Source organism: Delphinus delphis, chromosome 20 (assembly GCF_949987515.2).
Source record: "Delphinus delphis chromosome 20, mDelDel1.2, whole genome shotgun sequence".
In the NCBI taxonomy this organism is placed as follows: Eukaryota; Metazoa; Chordata; class Mammalia; order Artiodactyla; family Delphinidae; genus Delphinus; species Delphinus delphis.
In genome coordinates this window covers 16,790,577-16,808,698 of record NC_082702.1, presented here as the reverse complement: position 1 = coordinate 16,808,698, position 18,122 = coordinate 16,790,577, and the positions used below count along the sequence as shown (strand labels likewise).

General features: G+C 44.3%; 1 protein-coding gene across 6 annotated transcripts in view; it reads left to right on the top strand.

Moving 5' to 3' along the window:
• GARRE1 (granule associated Rac and RHOG effector 1) overlaps nucleotides 1-18,122 on the top strand; it is an 82,079-nt gene that overhangs the window by 41,830 nt on the left and 22,127 nt on the right. For all 6 annotated transcript variants that reach the window (XM_069540229.1, XM_060000158.1, XM_060000157.1 and 3 more), the window contains 4 exons: nucleotides 12,813-13,022; nucleotides 16,308-16,448; nucleotides 16,665-16,760; nucleotides 16,884-17,045. In XM_069540229.1, the coding sequence (XP_069396330.1) occupies nucleotides 12,813-13,022; nucleotides 16,308-16,448; nucleotides 16,665-16,760; nucleotides 16,884-17,045 (609 nt within the window). The remainder of the gene's footprint in view (nucleotides 1-12,812; nucleotides 13,023-16,307; nucleotides 16,449-16,664; nucleotides 16,761-16,883; nucleotides 17,046-18,122) is intronic.

Here is an 18,122-nt window from a genome sequence, read left to right as displayed (position 1 = left end):
TTGCAGAGACGTGGATGGACCTAGAGTCTGTCATACAGAGTGAAGTAAGTCAGAAAGAGAAAAACAGATATCGTATATTAACGCATGTATATGGAATCTAGAAAAATGGTACAGATGAACCGGTTTGCAAGGCAGAAATAGAGACAGATGTAGAAAACAAACGTATGGACACCAGAGGGGGAAAGCAGGGGGTGGGGGTGGGGGGATGGTGGGGGGATGAACTGGGAGATTGGGATTGACATGTATACACTAATATGTATAAAATAGATAATAAGAACCTGCTGTATAAAAAATAATTAATTAGAAAGAAAAAGAGGGCTTCCCTGGTGGCACAGTGGTTAAGAATCCACCTGTCAATGCAGGGGACACAGGTTCGAGCTCTGGTCTGGGAAGATCCCACATGCCGCAGAGCAGCTAAGCCCGTGCGCCCCAACTACTGAGCCTGTGCTCTAGAGCCCACGAGCCACGACTACTGAGCCCACATGCCACAGCTACTGAAGCCCACGTGTCTAGAGCCCTTGCTCTGCAACAAGAGAAGCCACTGCAATGAGAAGCCTGCGCACCACAACAAAGAGTAGCACCCACTTGCTGCAACTAGAGAAAGCCCGTGCGCAGCAACAAAGACCCAACACAGCCAAAAAATAATAAAACAAATTAAAAAAAAAAAAAAAAAGAACCTTCTGTATGGTTCAGGGAACTCTATCTACTCAGTACTCTGTAATGACCTATATGGGAATAGAATCTAAAAAAGAGCAGATATGTGTATATGTATAACTGATTCACTTTGCTGTACAGCAGAAACTAACACAACATTGTAAATCAACTATACTCCAATAAAAATTAATTTAAAAAAAAAGAAAAAGTGCTCTAGGCCTGGTGGGCAAGACTGATAAGTAGATTGTGACCATAGGTGTAAGCAGTGCTGTGACGCAGATGGAAAATAGCCTAAAGCCTTGCCTGTGGGCTCAGTGTCCCCCCCACCCAGCTCACTGTGAGGGGGCCTAGCCCCCACACCAGAACCGCCTACCTAACCTGTGAGAGAACCTGGTAGGCCCTGGTAAGAGTTTAAATTTTATATGGAGTGAGATAGGATTTTTTTCAGGGGGATTTTTTTTAAATTTATTTTTGTCTGCGTTGGGTCTTTGTTGCTGCACGTGGGCTTCCTCTACTTACGGCGAGCGGGGGCTACTCTTGGTTGTGGTGTGCGGGCTTGTCATTGCAGTGGCTTCTGTTGTTGTGGAGCACGGGCTCTAGACGCGCAGGCTTCAGTAGTTGCGGCGTGTGGGCTCAGTAGTTGTGGCACGCGGGCTCTAGAGCGCAGACTTAGTAGTTGTGGCAGATAGGCTTAGTGGCTCCACGGCGTGTGGGGTCTTCCCAGACCATGGCTCGAACCCGTGTCCCCTGCATTGGCAGGCGGATTCTTAACCACTGCGCTACCAGGGAAGTCCTAAGGGGGGATTTTGACTGATATGATTTGTTATGTTTTTTAAAAAAAAATACTATGGCTACAAGTGACAGAAACCAAACTCAAAACAGCTTAGACAACAATAAAAGCAAAAAGAAGCTGGTAGTTACATAGTATTTATGCTATGCGCTCTTCTGAGACTGTACACATTAACTCAGTGAATTCTGTTAATAACCTTGTAAGTTAGGTACTATTCATATTCCCATTTTATTGACGAAGAAACAGGTGTGGAGAGGTTAAACAGCTTATCAAAAGCCTCATGGCAGATCCAGACTTTAGACCCAGGCAGTCTGACTCTATAATGGAGTACCAATTCTTGGCTGTACTGCCTCTCAACAAAACAATGTATTGACTCCATGAAACCGAAGAAAGTTAGCTCTTTGGGCATGGCTGGATCCAGGGGCTCACACAGTGCTGAACAGACTCAGACTGTGTCCATGCCAGAGTTGCCAACAACTCAGCAGAAAGAGCACCTCTGCTTTCCCCCAGGTTCTGACAAAAGTTCTAGAACTGAGTCTGGTTGGCTTGGCTTGGGTCACTTGCCTGTCCTTGGACCTTGTGGCCAGAAAGGTTAAACTAACGCACTGACTGGTCAGGCCTGACTTGTGTGCCCACTCCTGGGGCTAGGGTACCACCAGACTGAGAGTGCAGGGGGAGTGGTTCCCTGAGGGCTGCTTCCAAAGCCACGGGACTAGATGTTGGGGAGGCCACACTGCAGATGCCAGCTGGTGCGTGTCAAAGGATGTGATGGGGAACATATTTGTGATCCTGGATACACCTGCTAAATTGTTTTGTTTTCAGGATCTTAGCAGTTTATTATGTCTTCTATGAGGCCTTTTGTTATGTCTCTTAGTAAAGTTCCATAATTTCCTTTCTAGTGGCTATGTATATTCTTAACATTCTTACGTAATCTTTATTTTAGTTGCTATCATGAATGAAATTATATTTAAAAGTTTTTTCTATAACAGAAGCACCACTGATTTTTATATTTTTGTCTTGTCTCCTGCCATGCGACTGGATTCAATAATTCTAATGTTTCAATTGGTTTATTTTTGTATATGTGGTCATGTCATCTACATGTATCTCCTCCCTTCCAGTAGTTGTATATCTTAGTGTGTTGACCATAGGTTTTATTTTTAATTTTAATTTTTAAAAATTTTTTTGGCTGCACCTTGCAGGACCTTCCCCAACCAGGGATTGAACCTGGGCCATGGCAGTGAAAGTCCGGAATCCTAACCACTAGGCCACCAGGGAACTCCCTGATCATAGATTTTAATGTATAAAACAGTCAGTGTTAAGAATGAGCATCTTGGGCTTCCCTGGTGGCGCAGTGGTTGGGAGTCCGCCTGCCGATTCAGGGGACACAGGTTCGTGCCCCGGTCCGGGAAGATCCCACATGCTGCGGGGCGGCTGGGCCCGTGAGCCATGGCTGCTGAGCCTGTGCGTCCGGAGCCTGTGCTCCGCAACGGGAGAGGCCACAACAGTGAGAGGCCCACGTACCGCAAAAAAAAAAAAAAAAAAAAGAATGAGCATCTTTGTTTTGGTCCTCATTTTAATGGGAATACTTTGGATGTATTACTATTGATTATTAATTTTAACAAATTAGTTTTTCTTATGTATGATGAATGCTTAGGTAAAAAATTCAAACACTTCTGAGTGGCATAAGTCCCTTCTCCAAAGGTAATGCTTCTCTCTTCCAACTCCATCCCAGTTCCAGACAGAACCACTATTAATTGTTTTATGTATCTGTGCAGATAGCAGCAGACATGCATATGCAAACATATCTGGAAAATACATCTTTTTACTCCATCATATATACCCTTTATTCCCTCAACAGCATACCCGTTAATTATTATATTGGTTCTTGGTTTGAAAGAATAAGCATACAGTTCCAAGGCGTAACAAATGTTATACCTGATTCGTCATTCAATGGATGAGTGTGTCACTTGCAGGAAAGCCTTGCGTGGTTTATGGACTTTCTCTCTCCAGAAGAGTCATGATCTCCCCCATGCCTGTTGGTGATATCACCCTCAAGGTAAGCTCAAGGTTGCAGCTGGTGTCTGTGGGCAGGCTGCAGAAGAGCTGTCCAGGGAAAGAAAGCAGAAAGTGTTTGGGGGGGGAGAATGAGTTGTCATTTGCGCATAGATGCTGACATCATGATGTCCTGCCCTCAGCTCTGCAGTCACCATGCTGCTCTTGGCCTAGTTTGGTGCTTTTCTGTGGAGAGTAGCAACTGCTTTCTTTTCTTATTTCAACAAATATGTGTAGAAGGATTGTCTACTGTGTGCCAGGCAATGAGAATGCAACAGAGAGCAAAACAAAGACCCTGTCCACATCCAACTCAACTCCTAGGTAGGGAAACAGAGAAAAAATAAATGGCACATACAAACATAGTGTCAGGTAGTGAGAGGTGCTATGAAGAGAAATAAAGAATGATGAAGAAAGAGACGTAGAAGAAAGGCCTCTCTGAGGATGGGACATTTGAGCAATGCCTGTCAGAGCGATAGTTGTACAATTCCAGGGGGAAGGATGCTCCAGGTAGGGTAGTGGTTCATTTGCAAATGGGGTCAGGGTGGGCTCTCCCTCAGAGGGCACTTGGCAATGTCTGGAAGTATCTTTGATTGTCAGAAAAATGGCATTTTTTTTTTTTATGCTAGGGCTAGAGTGAGAGGAATCTTACTCATTTAGAAGAACTCGAGTGTTACACCAGAGGACCCGCAGTGGTTTGAAGGAGGAGGTATGATGGAGTAAAAGATACTGGACTTGCATGTTAGGGAATCAGAAATTCAGTGACTCACTATGTATTTAGGGGACAATTTTTGTCATCTTTTAGGATCTCAGTTTCTCTTTCTGCCTCTGACCAATGTCCCATCTCCCCTACCCCGCACATAAACACCCATGGCCAGATGGTGTTTCTGCATGAAGTATAGAACATTAGGTGACCAGACTCAGACCCCAGATCATGAAAGGCAGAAGTTTGCAGGAGCACAAAGCTCTTAGATTTCTGATTTTTAATTCAAATTGATTTGGAGAAGGTAGAGTCTTGATATATCTCTTCCTTGTAGCCCTTCAGGTTATGTTTTAGTCCTGCAGCAAAACAGATGCCTGGATACTCAAAAGCTCCTGTCGACTGCCACATGTGAGCTCTGTTGCAGCTCTTTTGCAGCTCAAAAGTCACCCTAGGAGGAAGAGATTTCTCTGCTGTTTTTTAACTTTAATTTTTTGTCTGTTTGTTTACCAGTAAGGATTTGACATTTTATTCAAAACAGTATGATCTGAGGGGTTGTCGTGGCTGCATCTCCCAACCAGTGCTGCTGGAATCTAGTGAGTAGAGAGCAGGGATGCTGCTAACAACATCCTACGCTGCGAAGGACAGCCCTCCACAACAGAGAATTCTCTGGCCCCCAATGTCAGTAGTCATGATGTTGAGAAACCCTGAGGTAGTGGGAACTGGCTGGTGCAAAAACGTGAGACCGGAGCTGTGCTCACAGTTTTTGAGGAATAGCAAGAAGGTCGGTGTGGCAAGAGTAGAGAGAGGTGGGATAGGAAATAATAAGTTCAGAGACTAGTCAGGGGCCAGTTCATGTAAGGTATTGTAGGACAGATGAGGAGTTTGGATTTTCTTCTGATTGTAATGGAAAGCCATTGGAAGACTTTGAGCAGGGGAGTGAAATAATCTTGAGTTTTGTTTTATAAGACTTCTTGTGTGGAAAGTAGCCTCTAGGGGAGAGAGGAGACTGCTAGTTGCCTCCCAACATCTAGTGTCACCTTCTTCCTTAATAACAAAACTCTGGGGAATTCCCTGGCTGTCCAGTGGTTAGGACTCGGTGCTTTCACTGCCGGGGCCCTGGGTTCAGTCCCTGGTTGGGGAACTAAGATCGCACAAGCTGCCATGGCGCAGCCAGAAAACAACAACAACAAAAACTCTGGAGGGATTTTTGTTTGTTCGTTTTTGTTTTTTCAGGAATATTATGCATGGAAAAGGGACTATACTTCCCAGCTTCCCTTACAGCTAGGAGTGGTCACTTGAATTAAGTTTTGGTTCATGAATATGTAACTAGAGGTTTTGGATGAGACTGCTGGGAAGTTTCCTTAGAGGGAAAAAGGGTGCTACCTTCTTCCCCGCCCCCCCCCCCCATTTTTTACTATCTAGAATGCAGGCAGAATGGCTGAAGGTCATTTAACCATTTAGAACTATGAGGTAGTTCCAGTATGTAAGCCTTGTGTGAGGATGAAGAGCAGAAAGATGGGAACTGGGCTCCGTGTGATAACCCAGGAGCCTCCATCCCAGCTCTGGACTGCCTAACCCTAGATTTATTTTTACCTTAGAAAGAAGTAAATGTTGCTTTTATTTAAACCACTGCATTTGTTGTTGTTGTTGTCCTTGTTGTTGTTATGTGTAGATAAAACTAATCCTAATTGAAAGGAAGCAGGAAGGTTAGTTAAGAGGCTGTTATAGTAATCCAAGCAAGAGATGATTATAGCTTGGAATAGAATGGTAGCAGAGGGGGTGACTAGAAGCACTTGTACTTCTTTGTGTGTGTGGTAAATTATACATAACATAAATTTTGCCACCTTAACTATTTTTAAGTGTACAGTTCAGTGGCATTAAGTACATTCACATTTTTTGCAACCATCAACCACTAGCCATCTGCAGAACTTTTTTATCTTCCCAAACTGAAACTCTGTACCTATTGAACAATAACAACCATTCCTCCTTTGTCTACCATAGACTTAGTTCCCCTCACTGGCCTTTCACTTTTTCATGTCCTGGATGATAGTTTATAATTATCCTGTTAGTTACTACGATTGATAGCAATGTAGCTGAAATATACAACTTCCTGGGAATTCCCTGGCAGTCCAGTTGTTAGGACTCTGTGCTTCCACTGAAGGGGCACAGGTTTAGATCCCTGTACGGGGAACTAAGATCTTGCAAGCTGAGCAGTGCGGTGATAAATAAATAAAAAAATAAATAACTTCCTATGTGTGTTGCATGTAATAAATTTTTGATATATTTTATTTTGGAAAGCAGGCTATAAAATAACATACAACATGATCTAGTTTTACCAAAAAAAATCTACAGGTGCAAATGTAGGCTCTATCAGAAACATGTAATCAGTGGTTATACCTATTTAGTATATTTGATACTGTTTATTTCTTTATTTAGCTGATCTTTTCCCCGTAATTTATTTGCAATGAATATGTCTTACTGGTGTAAAAGGTTTTGTGCACCACAGTGTTTGGCCCATGAAGTAGGAGTTCAGAAACTGTGTCTGTTGATATTTTTACCAGCAGTAAAGCAGCATGTCCAGGGGCAGAATGTAATCTTGTCTGAATGATTAACATTTGGTGATGGCTCATCTGCCCTTGGGGGTGTGTTAGCTTTCTCTCCTCACTAGTTCTTTCTTCTGTACATAGCATGGCAGCTTCTTTTTTTTAATATTTAAGCGCTCACTGTTAATCAGTTTTTAGGTCAGACTATACATGTTAGTTTCAGTAAGCTTGTTTTTTACATTTTTATGCCATAATTTAATCTCCATAAGGTACTTTCCATAGTCCAGGCATGGTCTACTGCATTCTGTATTTCTCTGGAGGCACATTTAGGTCTTTGTATCACATTCTGGTCTGTTAGTTAGGTCATTATGTAATAACTCTGGAATTATCATAAGAATAAAAGATTGGAAACACGTGGAACCAACGGTAATGTTTAAGGTACAAGTAAGTTTTGAAGAGAGAGAAATGACTGAATGAGTTTGGAATTTCTAATAAAAGCAGCCAATCCGGATCAACTTCATTTCATTCATTCTCGACTTTTAAACTGATCAGAGGTAAATGCTAGAACCCCTGGAAATGTTTGACAGTATTTGGTATATGTGACACTTTTACTTGTTCTTCACTCTGTAGGGATGTGAGAAAGACGAATTGTTCAGTGAGATTGAGCAAAAAATGAACTTAGACATTGTGTATATTGATGTGAAAATCACAAGGTGTGTGGCAGGTGGGGTGGAGTTGGGCACTTCGTGATTTCAGCACATGCAGATATAGTAGGGGCTGAGTCAGGCCCTGGCCCTAGAAGAGGAGTAACTAAAATTGTGAAAATATTCTAGGAAGGTAGAGTTGACTATGCTGGTGTAGAAAGAGTGGTCTTTTAGGGTTCAAAATAGGATGACCTTAAACTAAAGTTGGTTTTAATTAATAAAATATAAAAATCACCAAAAAGAAAAGGTTTCCTGGTTATATTCATGAACATAACCCCCTTAGCAGCACATGTGGTACGTTTATAGGGGAATGAGAAAGTGAACGTGTACCCTTTTCCTCTGCCATCAGGGATTCCCAGAAAACAAGGTTTCATTTCAGTAGATCCTCAATGGCTGTTTATAGTAATCCAGAATGCTCCATGGATATTTGGAGGCAGAAGTGGCAAGGTCGCTTATTGTCTTTATCCAGGAATTGGGCCTTTATGAGGAATTTAAGTCACACCAAAATGTTTCTCTTAATGCAAGTCTGATAACAGCCTCCTATTGCCCCAGATTCCATCAACTTGGGATGCCTTGGGATGAATGGATATTTTTTTTTACTAATGCAAACATCAAGGGTAAGATTAAATCTGATTGCTTTCTTCATAATTATTGAGTGGGACTGATGTGCTGAAGGCCTGAACAGATGTTTTGGGGTTTGGAATTCCTCTAGAGATAAGAGAGGCTGCTTCTTTTCCCAAGCCCTGTGTGTCCTCTCCCAGTTTATCATTGCTGTTTGCAGCCAGTCTTAGCAGTCTGCTGTGCAGATCATGAGCTTTGAGACTCATACCACACTGAAGTGCCACAGGCTACCCCACTTTTTACTCTTGTCGCAGTACCTTTCCCACAGTTAGAGAAGACTGAGCCATGCCTCTCAGTCTCCGTTTCCAGCCCAGGGAACTGAGCTGACACTAGGGCCTGACACTGTATGGGAGACATCAGGGTTCCTGCACAGGGTTCCTCTCCCCTTCTTGGTATCCTTAGTCACTGTCGTGACTACATCCTGGATCTTGTCATATGAAGATAGCATAGCCTGATGGTTAGAACACAGTTTTTGGAGTCACACAGACTTGGCATCAGATCTGTACTGCACCACTTATTACCTGCTTGACACTGGAGCAAGTTTCTTTCTTTGTCTAAGCCTCGGTGTTGTCATCTATAAAATGGATCAATTGCTATCACCCCCCTGAGTCACTTCACTGCACATCAAGTGCTTGGTATGGGTTAAGCACTCAGTAAATAATAGCTGGAAGTTCCAGGTTGATGGACATGGAACTCTATAGCTCCACTGACAGTTTAAACTCATTGACATTTAAAATGTCTCTCTCTTTGACCACTCCACTCATTTGTCCACTAGCTTGCCACATCTGTTCTGCAGCTTCACTGGATCCTGCAGTCCAGGAAACGTTCTCCCTGTGAAAGAGAAAGTAGCCGTCCTCAGCCCTTGGGTCACATGCTTCCAAATTCAAAACTTTAGAGTCTCTATTTCTTTCCAGGTTTCTCAGGAAGACCCCAAGGACTGGCTCATCCCTGTGATGGAGAGGATGGAGTCTGTTACAGGAGGGAAGCTGGGCTAAGACAGGAGATATTGTAGAGAAAAGGGGAGCAGAGGCAGGCTGGAGATTGAGCTCTGTCCTCTATCTGGAAAAGGTGGTGTTTATACGCCTGTTAGTTTAGGTAAACTTGTAGAATAGATTTTTTTTTTTTTTATAAATTTATTTATTTATTTTTGGCTGCGTTGGGCCATCGTTGCTGCACGCGGGCTCCCTCCAGTTGCCAGAGCGGGGGCCACTCTTTTTTGCGGTGCGCGGGCCCCCCACTGCAGTGGCCTCTCCCGCCGTAGAGCACCGGCTGTAGAGCACAGGCTCAGTAGCTGTGGCGCACGGGCCCAGCCGCTCCGCGGCATGCGGGATCCTCCCGGACCAGGGCCCGAACCCGTATCCCCTGCATCGGCAGGCGGACTCTCAACCACTGCGCCACCAGGGAAGTCCCAGAATAGATATTTTTTAAATAGCTTTTCCAGGGACTTCCCTGTTAGCCCAGTGGTTAAGACTCCATGCATCCACTGCAGGGGCACGGGTTCGATCCCTAGTTGGGGAACTAAGATCATGTATGCCGCGCATGGCGCAGCCAAAAAATAAATAAATAAAAAGCTTTTCCAAGGTCCAGGGTGTAACCACTGATTTGATTGGCTTTTAATGAATTGTTTAAAACACAAATATTTTGTCACAACCCAAATGTGTGCTACATACCTCATGGGTGGGGGAGGGAAATGCTGAGCTCTTGTTCGCATCATTTCTTCTATACATGGAAGAAATGTAGATTAAATGACTCATCCAAGGTCAAGCATGTAATAAGTGGTGGAGACAATATTCTGAATGTCTGCCTTTTAAAACTGTCCACCATCTCTCCCCCCATTTACTCCTGCAACAGAAGCATCCTCCTTCCAGCATTCTACCCCAACAACAAGAGGACCCTCCCCAACCCCCAGCCTAACATCGACCAGCATTATCAGAGAATGTCCTGTTCTGGGCCCAGGACACTGCATCAGGCCTTCAGAGGCCTTTCTCAGAATTTTCCTTTCGAAGGGAGAGGGGTTACTCCATCTGTTCCCTTGGTCTTTTCCTCAGAGAGCCTTTTCCTTCCCACCTCACTCCTTAATGTTCATTCTCCAGTAGCCCCTGACTTTGCATATCTACTTAACTGTTCCCCACCATTAGAAGGTAACCCTCACAAGGACAGTGACTTGTTCGCTGTCTTTCTTGTAGTATCTTCTGGCTTTTTTGTGCTTTGTACATATCAGGCATTCACAAATTACACATCTGTTGAAAGAATGAATGACTCAGTTGTATCTGTCAGAAGCTGAAAGAATATGAGCCTAGAGCAAATGGCACATGGCATCTCCACTTCTCCCTCCTCCTCCCTCAGCCACAGCCTGCCAAGAGGCTAAGGAAGGAGGGAGGAGGGAGAGTTTGTGTGCCTGAGGACCCAGCTTTGCACTTCCTCCTGGGTTTGCTCTGTGTGGAGCGTCAGGACACCATATCATTCTGGCCTAAGCCAGTTAAGGTTGAGCTGCTGTCCTGTGTCTGGTCTCAGTGCTGCCAGCCCACAGCTGTCTCCAGGTGTGTAGAGCCTGTTGAAGGCAGGGGAGCACAATGGCTAAGGGCATAGACACTTGAGTCAAGTGACCCCTCTGCCACATCCAGTTGTGTCCCCTTGACAAAGTTTCATAACCTTTCTGTGCCTTAGTCTTATTGTTTGTGAAATGGAAATGACCTCATATGGTTGTTCTAGGATTAAATGAGATAATCAGTGTGAAATCTTTAGCATAGGTGAAATACATGCTGCGTGTTTCGTTCAGGCTGGCTGATACTATGTACAGTGCTAATTAAATACTCTTTTTTCTGTTTGTGGCACAAGTCCCTAGGTTGCTAGGTCTGCTTATTCTGTGTGGCTCACTCTGCCCCATCTTTGATGGGGAGGAGCTTTGAGGGAGATGTGAGTGGAGACCCAGGAGGTTTGTTTGAGTGGGAATTCAGCCTGTATTTCTGATGGTTCCCTATAGAAGGAGGGTGCTTTGGTGTGAGTTTTGTGTGTTTGCTTTAGTTTTGTCCTGGTGATTTCCACAGGGGAAAATAATTCAAGAGGGAGTAAGTGTCACCACTGGGAGCTTGCCTGACTCTCTTTCTCCAGGAAGAAGAGCTCTGCCCAGTGAGGGTGGAAAAGGGCAGCATCTGAAATACGTGCTGGGAGGTGATAGGTCCAAGGTTGAGTCTTATTTTTGGCTTCTCCAAGGGACAGGACTGGGCCAAAGTGTGGGCAGTGGGGTTGGATTTTAGTTCCTTGTAAAAGGCAGTGGAAACCTTCACCACCTCCCCAAGGCAGCACCCTGAGAGCTGGCAGCTAGTGGGCCCTCTCAGCTATGCTCCAGTTGGATTACAAACTCAATAAAATAAGTAATTTTTTGTTAGTAAGTAATCCACTGTATAGGCCAATGAAATATGAAATACCTTCCATTAAAAATGTTTTGAGGGGCTTCCCTGGTGGCGCAGTGGTTGAGAGTCCACCTGCCGATACAAGGGACACGGGTTCATGCCCTGGTCTGGGAAGATCCCACATGCCGCGGAGCGGCTGGGCCCGTGAGCCATGGCCGCTGAGCCTGCGCATCCGGAGCCTATGCTCCGCAACGGGAGAGGCCACAACAGTGAGAGGCCCGCGTACCGCAAAAAAAAAAAAATGTTTTGAATGTTATGGAACATGATAAAGGAGTTACAAAAAGGTTTTGTTGTTGTTGAATTTGGTATGGCTAAAACAACTGTAAAAGATTAGGGGGACATGTCAATAATCTGGAAAGTGTCTGCTCAAGTTGCTTTGCAAGCAGCAAATTCTTGCTGTCTTTTAAAGAAAAAAGAAGTAGGAAATCATAGAGAACACCTTGTAGCTGGAGTTAACACAAGAAAGCAAACGGGGAACGACAAGTAATGTCAGAGAACAGCTTTAGCCAATGCCAGAGGTTGGCAGATAAAGGCACATTTGTATCTTAAAATGTTTATGGTATGTAGTATATTTTTAGTACATATATTATAATTATATATTAATAGTATATATTAACATAGCATGTATATGGTAGTTTTTTAAATGAATTTTCTACTTTAATGGACTACTGCATCAACCAACCAACTACTAATACATATCAGGTGAGTGGGTTTCTACTGTTCTGACAAATGGACTTATCAGTATGTTTTGTTGACTCCTAGAAGACAGATCTGTGAGCTTTGTTTTGTAAGACTGGAAATATGACATACAGCTATGTTAATAACTATGTAATAACTATGTTAATAACACTGTTACCAAAATAACCTGTATCTTTGGATTCCATTTCCAATGGAATGTCTTCCTACAGTCAAACTGACCTTTTGGATTTTTAATCACCTGGCTTTTACTCTGCCCTCTGAATACTGTGTGGACAGAATTGGAATTGTGGGTTGCTCTGGTTCAGCAGGAGCTCAAAGACAACCAGGGTTGGTGTGAGCCACAGTCCAGATGAGGGGAGTGGAGAACAGGAGTGGAGGGAGGCTAGATGGGAAGGGGAAGGCCCATTCGAACCTTGGGGCTTGCTATTTGGTTCAAACATCTTGATTTCTAGGTTTCAGGCCACCCAGGTCCAAACGTGAGAACAAAGGCTGATCCTTCTAAAGCATGGTGACTTTTTAACTTCATATGATTTCAGATTTCCAGTTAATTGTTACCTCTACTCAAGTTGAGAATTGATTGCGGTCATGCAGTAGCAACCCACAGCCTTAAAATCCTTGGCTCTCTTGTTTTCACAGGTGTTGGGGCGATGCTTCTTGACAGTGGTGCAGGTCCATTTCCAGTTTTTGACCCAGGCGTTACAGAAGGTCCAGCCAGTGGCTCACTCTTGCTTTGCCGAGGTTGTTGTGCCAGAAAAAAAGAACAGCAGCAGTGGCGGCAGCTTATCTGGCATGGGCCACACCCCAGAACTGGAGGATGCTGTGCGGTCCTGGCGGGGGGCTGCTGAGGTAACCCTGACTTTGGGGAGATTGGTGCCCTTTGTTCAGATAGCAGAGGCTCCAGAGGGCCTTTACCTGTTGGTTCTTAAAAGAGCCATTTTATGTAGAAGTGTGAGTTTTCACCTGCTGTCATTAGCTTGTTCATTCATTTAACAGTGAATATCTTTGTAAATGCCCACTTCATGCCAGGCATGTGCAGGCACTGAGGTAGTAGCCTCCACTCACAGCCTCCTAGGAGAAAAGTCTTTCAAAAACAGGTTTGAGGGGCCGTGATGAAGGTGTGCAGGAGCCCAGGGGAAGGGCCTGGCCTCCGACAAGAAGTGCAGCAAAGCTTCTAGGAAGAGGGACCAGGGAGAAGAGGCTGGAGGGTATACGGAGGGTAAGTGGTCAGCCAGGTAGCTAGGTGGGGATGTAGTAGGCGATGACACATTTCTTGTTGGCATTTTATTTTTTTTATTTTTTAATAAATTTATTTATTCTATTTATTTATTATTTTTGGCTGCGTTGGGTCTTCGTTGCTGCGCGTGGGCTTTCTCTAGTTGCGGCGCGTGGGCTTTCTCTAGTTGCGGCGAGCTGGGGCTACTCTTCCTTGCGGTGCGGGGGCTTCTCTTGTTGCGGAGCACGGGCTCTAGGCGCGCGGGCTTCAGTAGTTGTGGCTTGTGGGCTTCGGTAGTTGTGGCTCGCAGGCTCTAGAGCGCAGGCGCAGTAGTTCTGGCGCATGGGCTTAGTTGCTCCGCGGCATGTGGGATCTTCCTGGACCAGGGCTCGAACCTGTGTCCCCTGCATTGGCAGGCGGATTCTTAACCACTGCGCCACCAGGGAAGCCCTCATACCTTTTATTTTTAACAGGAAAATATTATTACAAATGCACTTGAATTCCCTTTGTACTTCTCCACTATCTTATTCATATTCCTTTCTCTCTAGAGATAACCTCTTTTGATTTTGGAGTTTGTGATTCCTATGCATATTTTTATATTTTTATTCTATATGTATGTATCCATAAATATATTGTTTTGCACAATATGAAACTTTATATAAATGGTATCATTCAGTTCACTAAAATCTGGCTTCCACACCTACACAAGAACATACCTTGTCTTGTCAAGGTCATTGGTGCCTTCCATGTTGCCAAAGATAATTGGCAGAAATCCAAGGATCCCGATGACTCCATTCAGCAGCTCACAGCGACATGAGCCCTGGAAATCCTCTCTCCTTGTGGAGAACCAGGTTTTCTTAGGTACCCTCTTAGCTCTTGGGCTAGCCTCTCCATCCACTTTGCTAGCTTCTCTTCAACATAACTTATGAATATGAGTTTCTCAAGGCTCAGTTCTACGTGCCCTCTCCCCTAGAGGGTCTCCGTCTAATCTTGGAACTTTAAAAACTGCTGGTGGGCTGGGGCCACAAGCACACAAATGTGTGTGCCCGGTTCACTTCCCCCGTGGGCTCAGGCCCCTATATTCAGCTGCTGCCCTCCTCAGGTCTTCAGATGGCTCAGCCCTTAGCCTTTCTGCACACACTGTTCCTCCTCAAATCTTCCCTGTGCTAGCATGTAGTGCCATCCCACACTGGGTCCTTTGTGCAAGAAACCTGAGATTTATCCTCCAGCCTTTCTGTCACATCTACATCCAATCCCTAAGAAAGCCCTGCATATCCTACCTCCAAAATATGACTGCAAAGCTGTCCCTTTCTTTCTGTGTCCACTATCACTAACGTAGTTCAGGGAATCATTACTCTCCCCTGACAGCTTCAGTGGCTGGACTTGCTTCTCCCCTTTCTGTCTTGCCGTCCTTCATGTCTCTCCATTTCCTTAGGGTAAAGTGTGTACCCATCCCCATGACCTGCCTAGTCCCACATAGTCTGGCCCCTGCCTCCTCACCAGCCTCATCTGTGGCCACTCTCCCCTGCTCACTGGGTTCTAGTTCCTTTGCTGACATCTCTGCCTGTCCTACCCCCACCCCACACTTCGGTTTACTGCCTCCTCTGCCTTAAACTCAGCCTAAATGGTGATTTCTCAGTTTCTTGGGCGCTCCCTGTTACAGTTTTCTATTTCCCTTGGGATGTTTTTCTCCATTTTTTATTTTTTAAATGTTTTATTTGTTTGCCTTTTCGACCCATGAAGCTGTCAGCTCCAAGATGGTAGAGACCAGGTTTTGTGCTCCACTGTCTATCCAGAGACACCTAACATAAGACCTTGTGGGCTACATATTTGACTAAATGGAAGAGTTCTAGAAAGAGAGTCAAATGGTTTTAAACTGTGTGACTGTTAGGGTTCAGGGAATGGTTGGTATTCATACAGAATTTGTGGAGCTTTGGAAATGTATGGCATTATAGCTGCTAGTTAACTTCCTTTAGTCCTGCAATTTTGGTAAATATTACAACTCCTACCTTGGCCTAGAAGAACAAAAATTAACTGTTAAAAAATGTTATTTGTTGCACAAATGTTATTGCAATAAAAACAGACATTGAAAAATTGAAAGACAGTTCATCCTGAATCCTTCCTTCCATCTAGTAAATCAAATATATATTTTTCTGTATTCTCTAGTCCTGACCCATATGTATAGATAACGTTTCATCACAAGACACAGATTAATTTCTTCTTGTTTTTCTTATGTACTCTTCATAAACATATTTAGTGACTAAACAATAAGTATTTCATTTTTCTGTGCAGATTTCAAAAGTTCTGTTTTTCCTTTAATGTTGCAGTGTATGTTTTTTTCCTATTCTTTTCCTATTGGTGAGGTTTTTTACTTTGGTGTATAGGACCACCCAACCATATATATATTGTTTAATTCTGGAAACTCCAAGGGCCAATATACTAGGGTATCTGTCTTTTTAAAGCAGGGAAATTTAAAATGTGAATGTTTTTAATGTGTATGTAATTTATATGTAATGTAGATATAAAATAAATAACAGGTAGGTAAGTCTTTTTTCCAGGGTTTCTTTTTTTTGGTCATACCGCGTGGTTTGTGGGATCTTAGTTCCCTGACCAGGGATTGAATCCAGGCCCTCAGCAGTCAGAGTGCGGAGTCCTAACCACTGGACCGCCAGGGAATTCCCAGGGGTTTCTTAAATAAGGCAGTTCTATTGTCAGGTTTGCTTTCTCTTCAATGCTTGATTCAGTCTTTCAGAACTTCTGGCTGCTTGCTCACTTCGTAATACAGGCGATCCGGAATGTCTGGTTTATATCTAATTCTTAGATAGTTTCTAGCTTTACTATAGTTGTTTTCTGGTTTTTTAATTTTGCTAGTATCTGTAAAGTCCTCTTTTACCTACCAGTCACCATTTCTGTTGCAGGCAACATCTAGACTAAGAGAAAGAGGCTGTGATGGCCGCCTGGCAGGAATTGAAGTTCAACAGCTCTTCTGTTCTCAAAGTGCAGCAATTCCTGAGCACCAGCTAAAAGAACTGAACATAAAGATTGACAGTGCTCTGCAAGTACGTTTTTCAGAACCGGCACATTAATATCTAAGGGATGAAAACAAGGGAGGGAGTTAAAGTCATGATGCTGAACCAAATGGAAAGAGTAATAAGATGGTAGTTCGCCTCATGTCTTTTAATAACTATAGAAATTTAAAATTTCTGTTTTCATTGAACCTGGTGAGTTTATAATCTGCTATGTAATCTTCATTCTCGAAAACAATTTCTTTGCAGGCATATAAAATAGCTCTGGAAAGCTTAGGTCACTGTGAATATGCAATGAAAGCCGGTTTCCACCTGAATCCAAAGGCAATTGAAGCGAGTTTGCAGGTACACTTTTCTTTCTGGTAGCTCCTGGGAGCTGTGGTGTGGCATTCATGCCATCCACATGAGGCAAATGTCTTGAGAGGTGAGCTGTGGGTCACTCTCTTCTCCTATCCAACCCTTTTCCAGGGCTGCTGCAGCGAGGCAGAAGCACAGCAGACAGGGCGGAGGCAGACCCCGCCGCAGCCCATGCAGTGTGAGCTTCCCACCGTCCCCGTGCAGATAGGATCGAACTTCCTGAAGGGTGTCTCCTTCAACGAGTCGGCCGCCGACAATCTGAAACTTAAGACGGTAGCTTTCCTTGGGGTTCCAACAACCGGGTGTGAACTTGAAAACAGAGTTCTTAAGGAAACCTGAGGGCTTGTAAAGAATCAAGACTAAAAAGCAAAACTTAAGGGAAGACGGGAGGCATTGACCTTCCTCAGTAAACTGGTGTCTAAAAGCAGACTAGGGGACTTTGGTTGTTTTTTTTTTCTCCATTTGGTAGGTCTTTATTGAGCATCCATTGGTGCCAGGCTAGGAGATTTGACAGCCCACTAGGTTGTGATAGGAACACAGAACGAGGGGGCCTCACCTGGAGGATTAAGAGATGTGACTCTTGAGAAGAGGACTTTAAGCAGAGAATGACCTGAATAATAAGTGTGAGGGTGGGGCTGAGGCTGTAAGATGGCCAGGAAGTGAGAGCCCATCCCAAGAGCTGAAGATCTTCCTTAGAGCTGTAGCTGGGGCCCCCCTGGCCATCCAGGACAGTCACTAATGAGACTCGGATTTAATTGTCCTGAAGTAAGGCTTGGGCTCTGGTATTTTGTAAAAGTTGTCCAGGGGATTCTAATATGTAGTCAGACCTGAGGGCCACCGTCTAGAACAAGGGGAGACATGGTAGGAGCCAGGGCTGGAAAAGCAGCCCGGAGAGGCCAGAAAACCCTCAGTGTGAGGGCTGGGCTCCATCCCCAGGTGGCTGGCATCCCACCAAGACAGGTCGCGTAATGAGGTTTGCATTTCGGAAAGATCCCCCTGATTTCAGGATGGACTGTGGCTGGGAGGGGAGCAGCACTGAAGGGTTTTGGCCATGGCCCCATCAAGTGATAATGGGAGGCGAGTGGAAGCGTTCACGAGCAATCTAGAGGTTATAATAAGCAGGACTCAGTGATTAACTGGCTGTGAGAGGGAGGGGAAAGGAGATGAGGCCCAGGTTTCTGGCTTGGACAGCTGCTTTGGTGCTGTTTATTGAGGCTCGGCGATAGTCGTTATAAAATATATTTTTGGACGTGATTTTAAGGTTGCTTTTGAAATGTCCAAGTGGAGCTGTTCAGCAGGCAATTGGATGTATGGGTCTGGAGCCCCGAAGTGGGATCAGGGCCAGGGTCC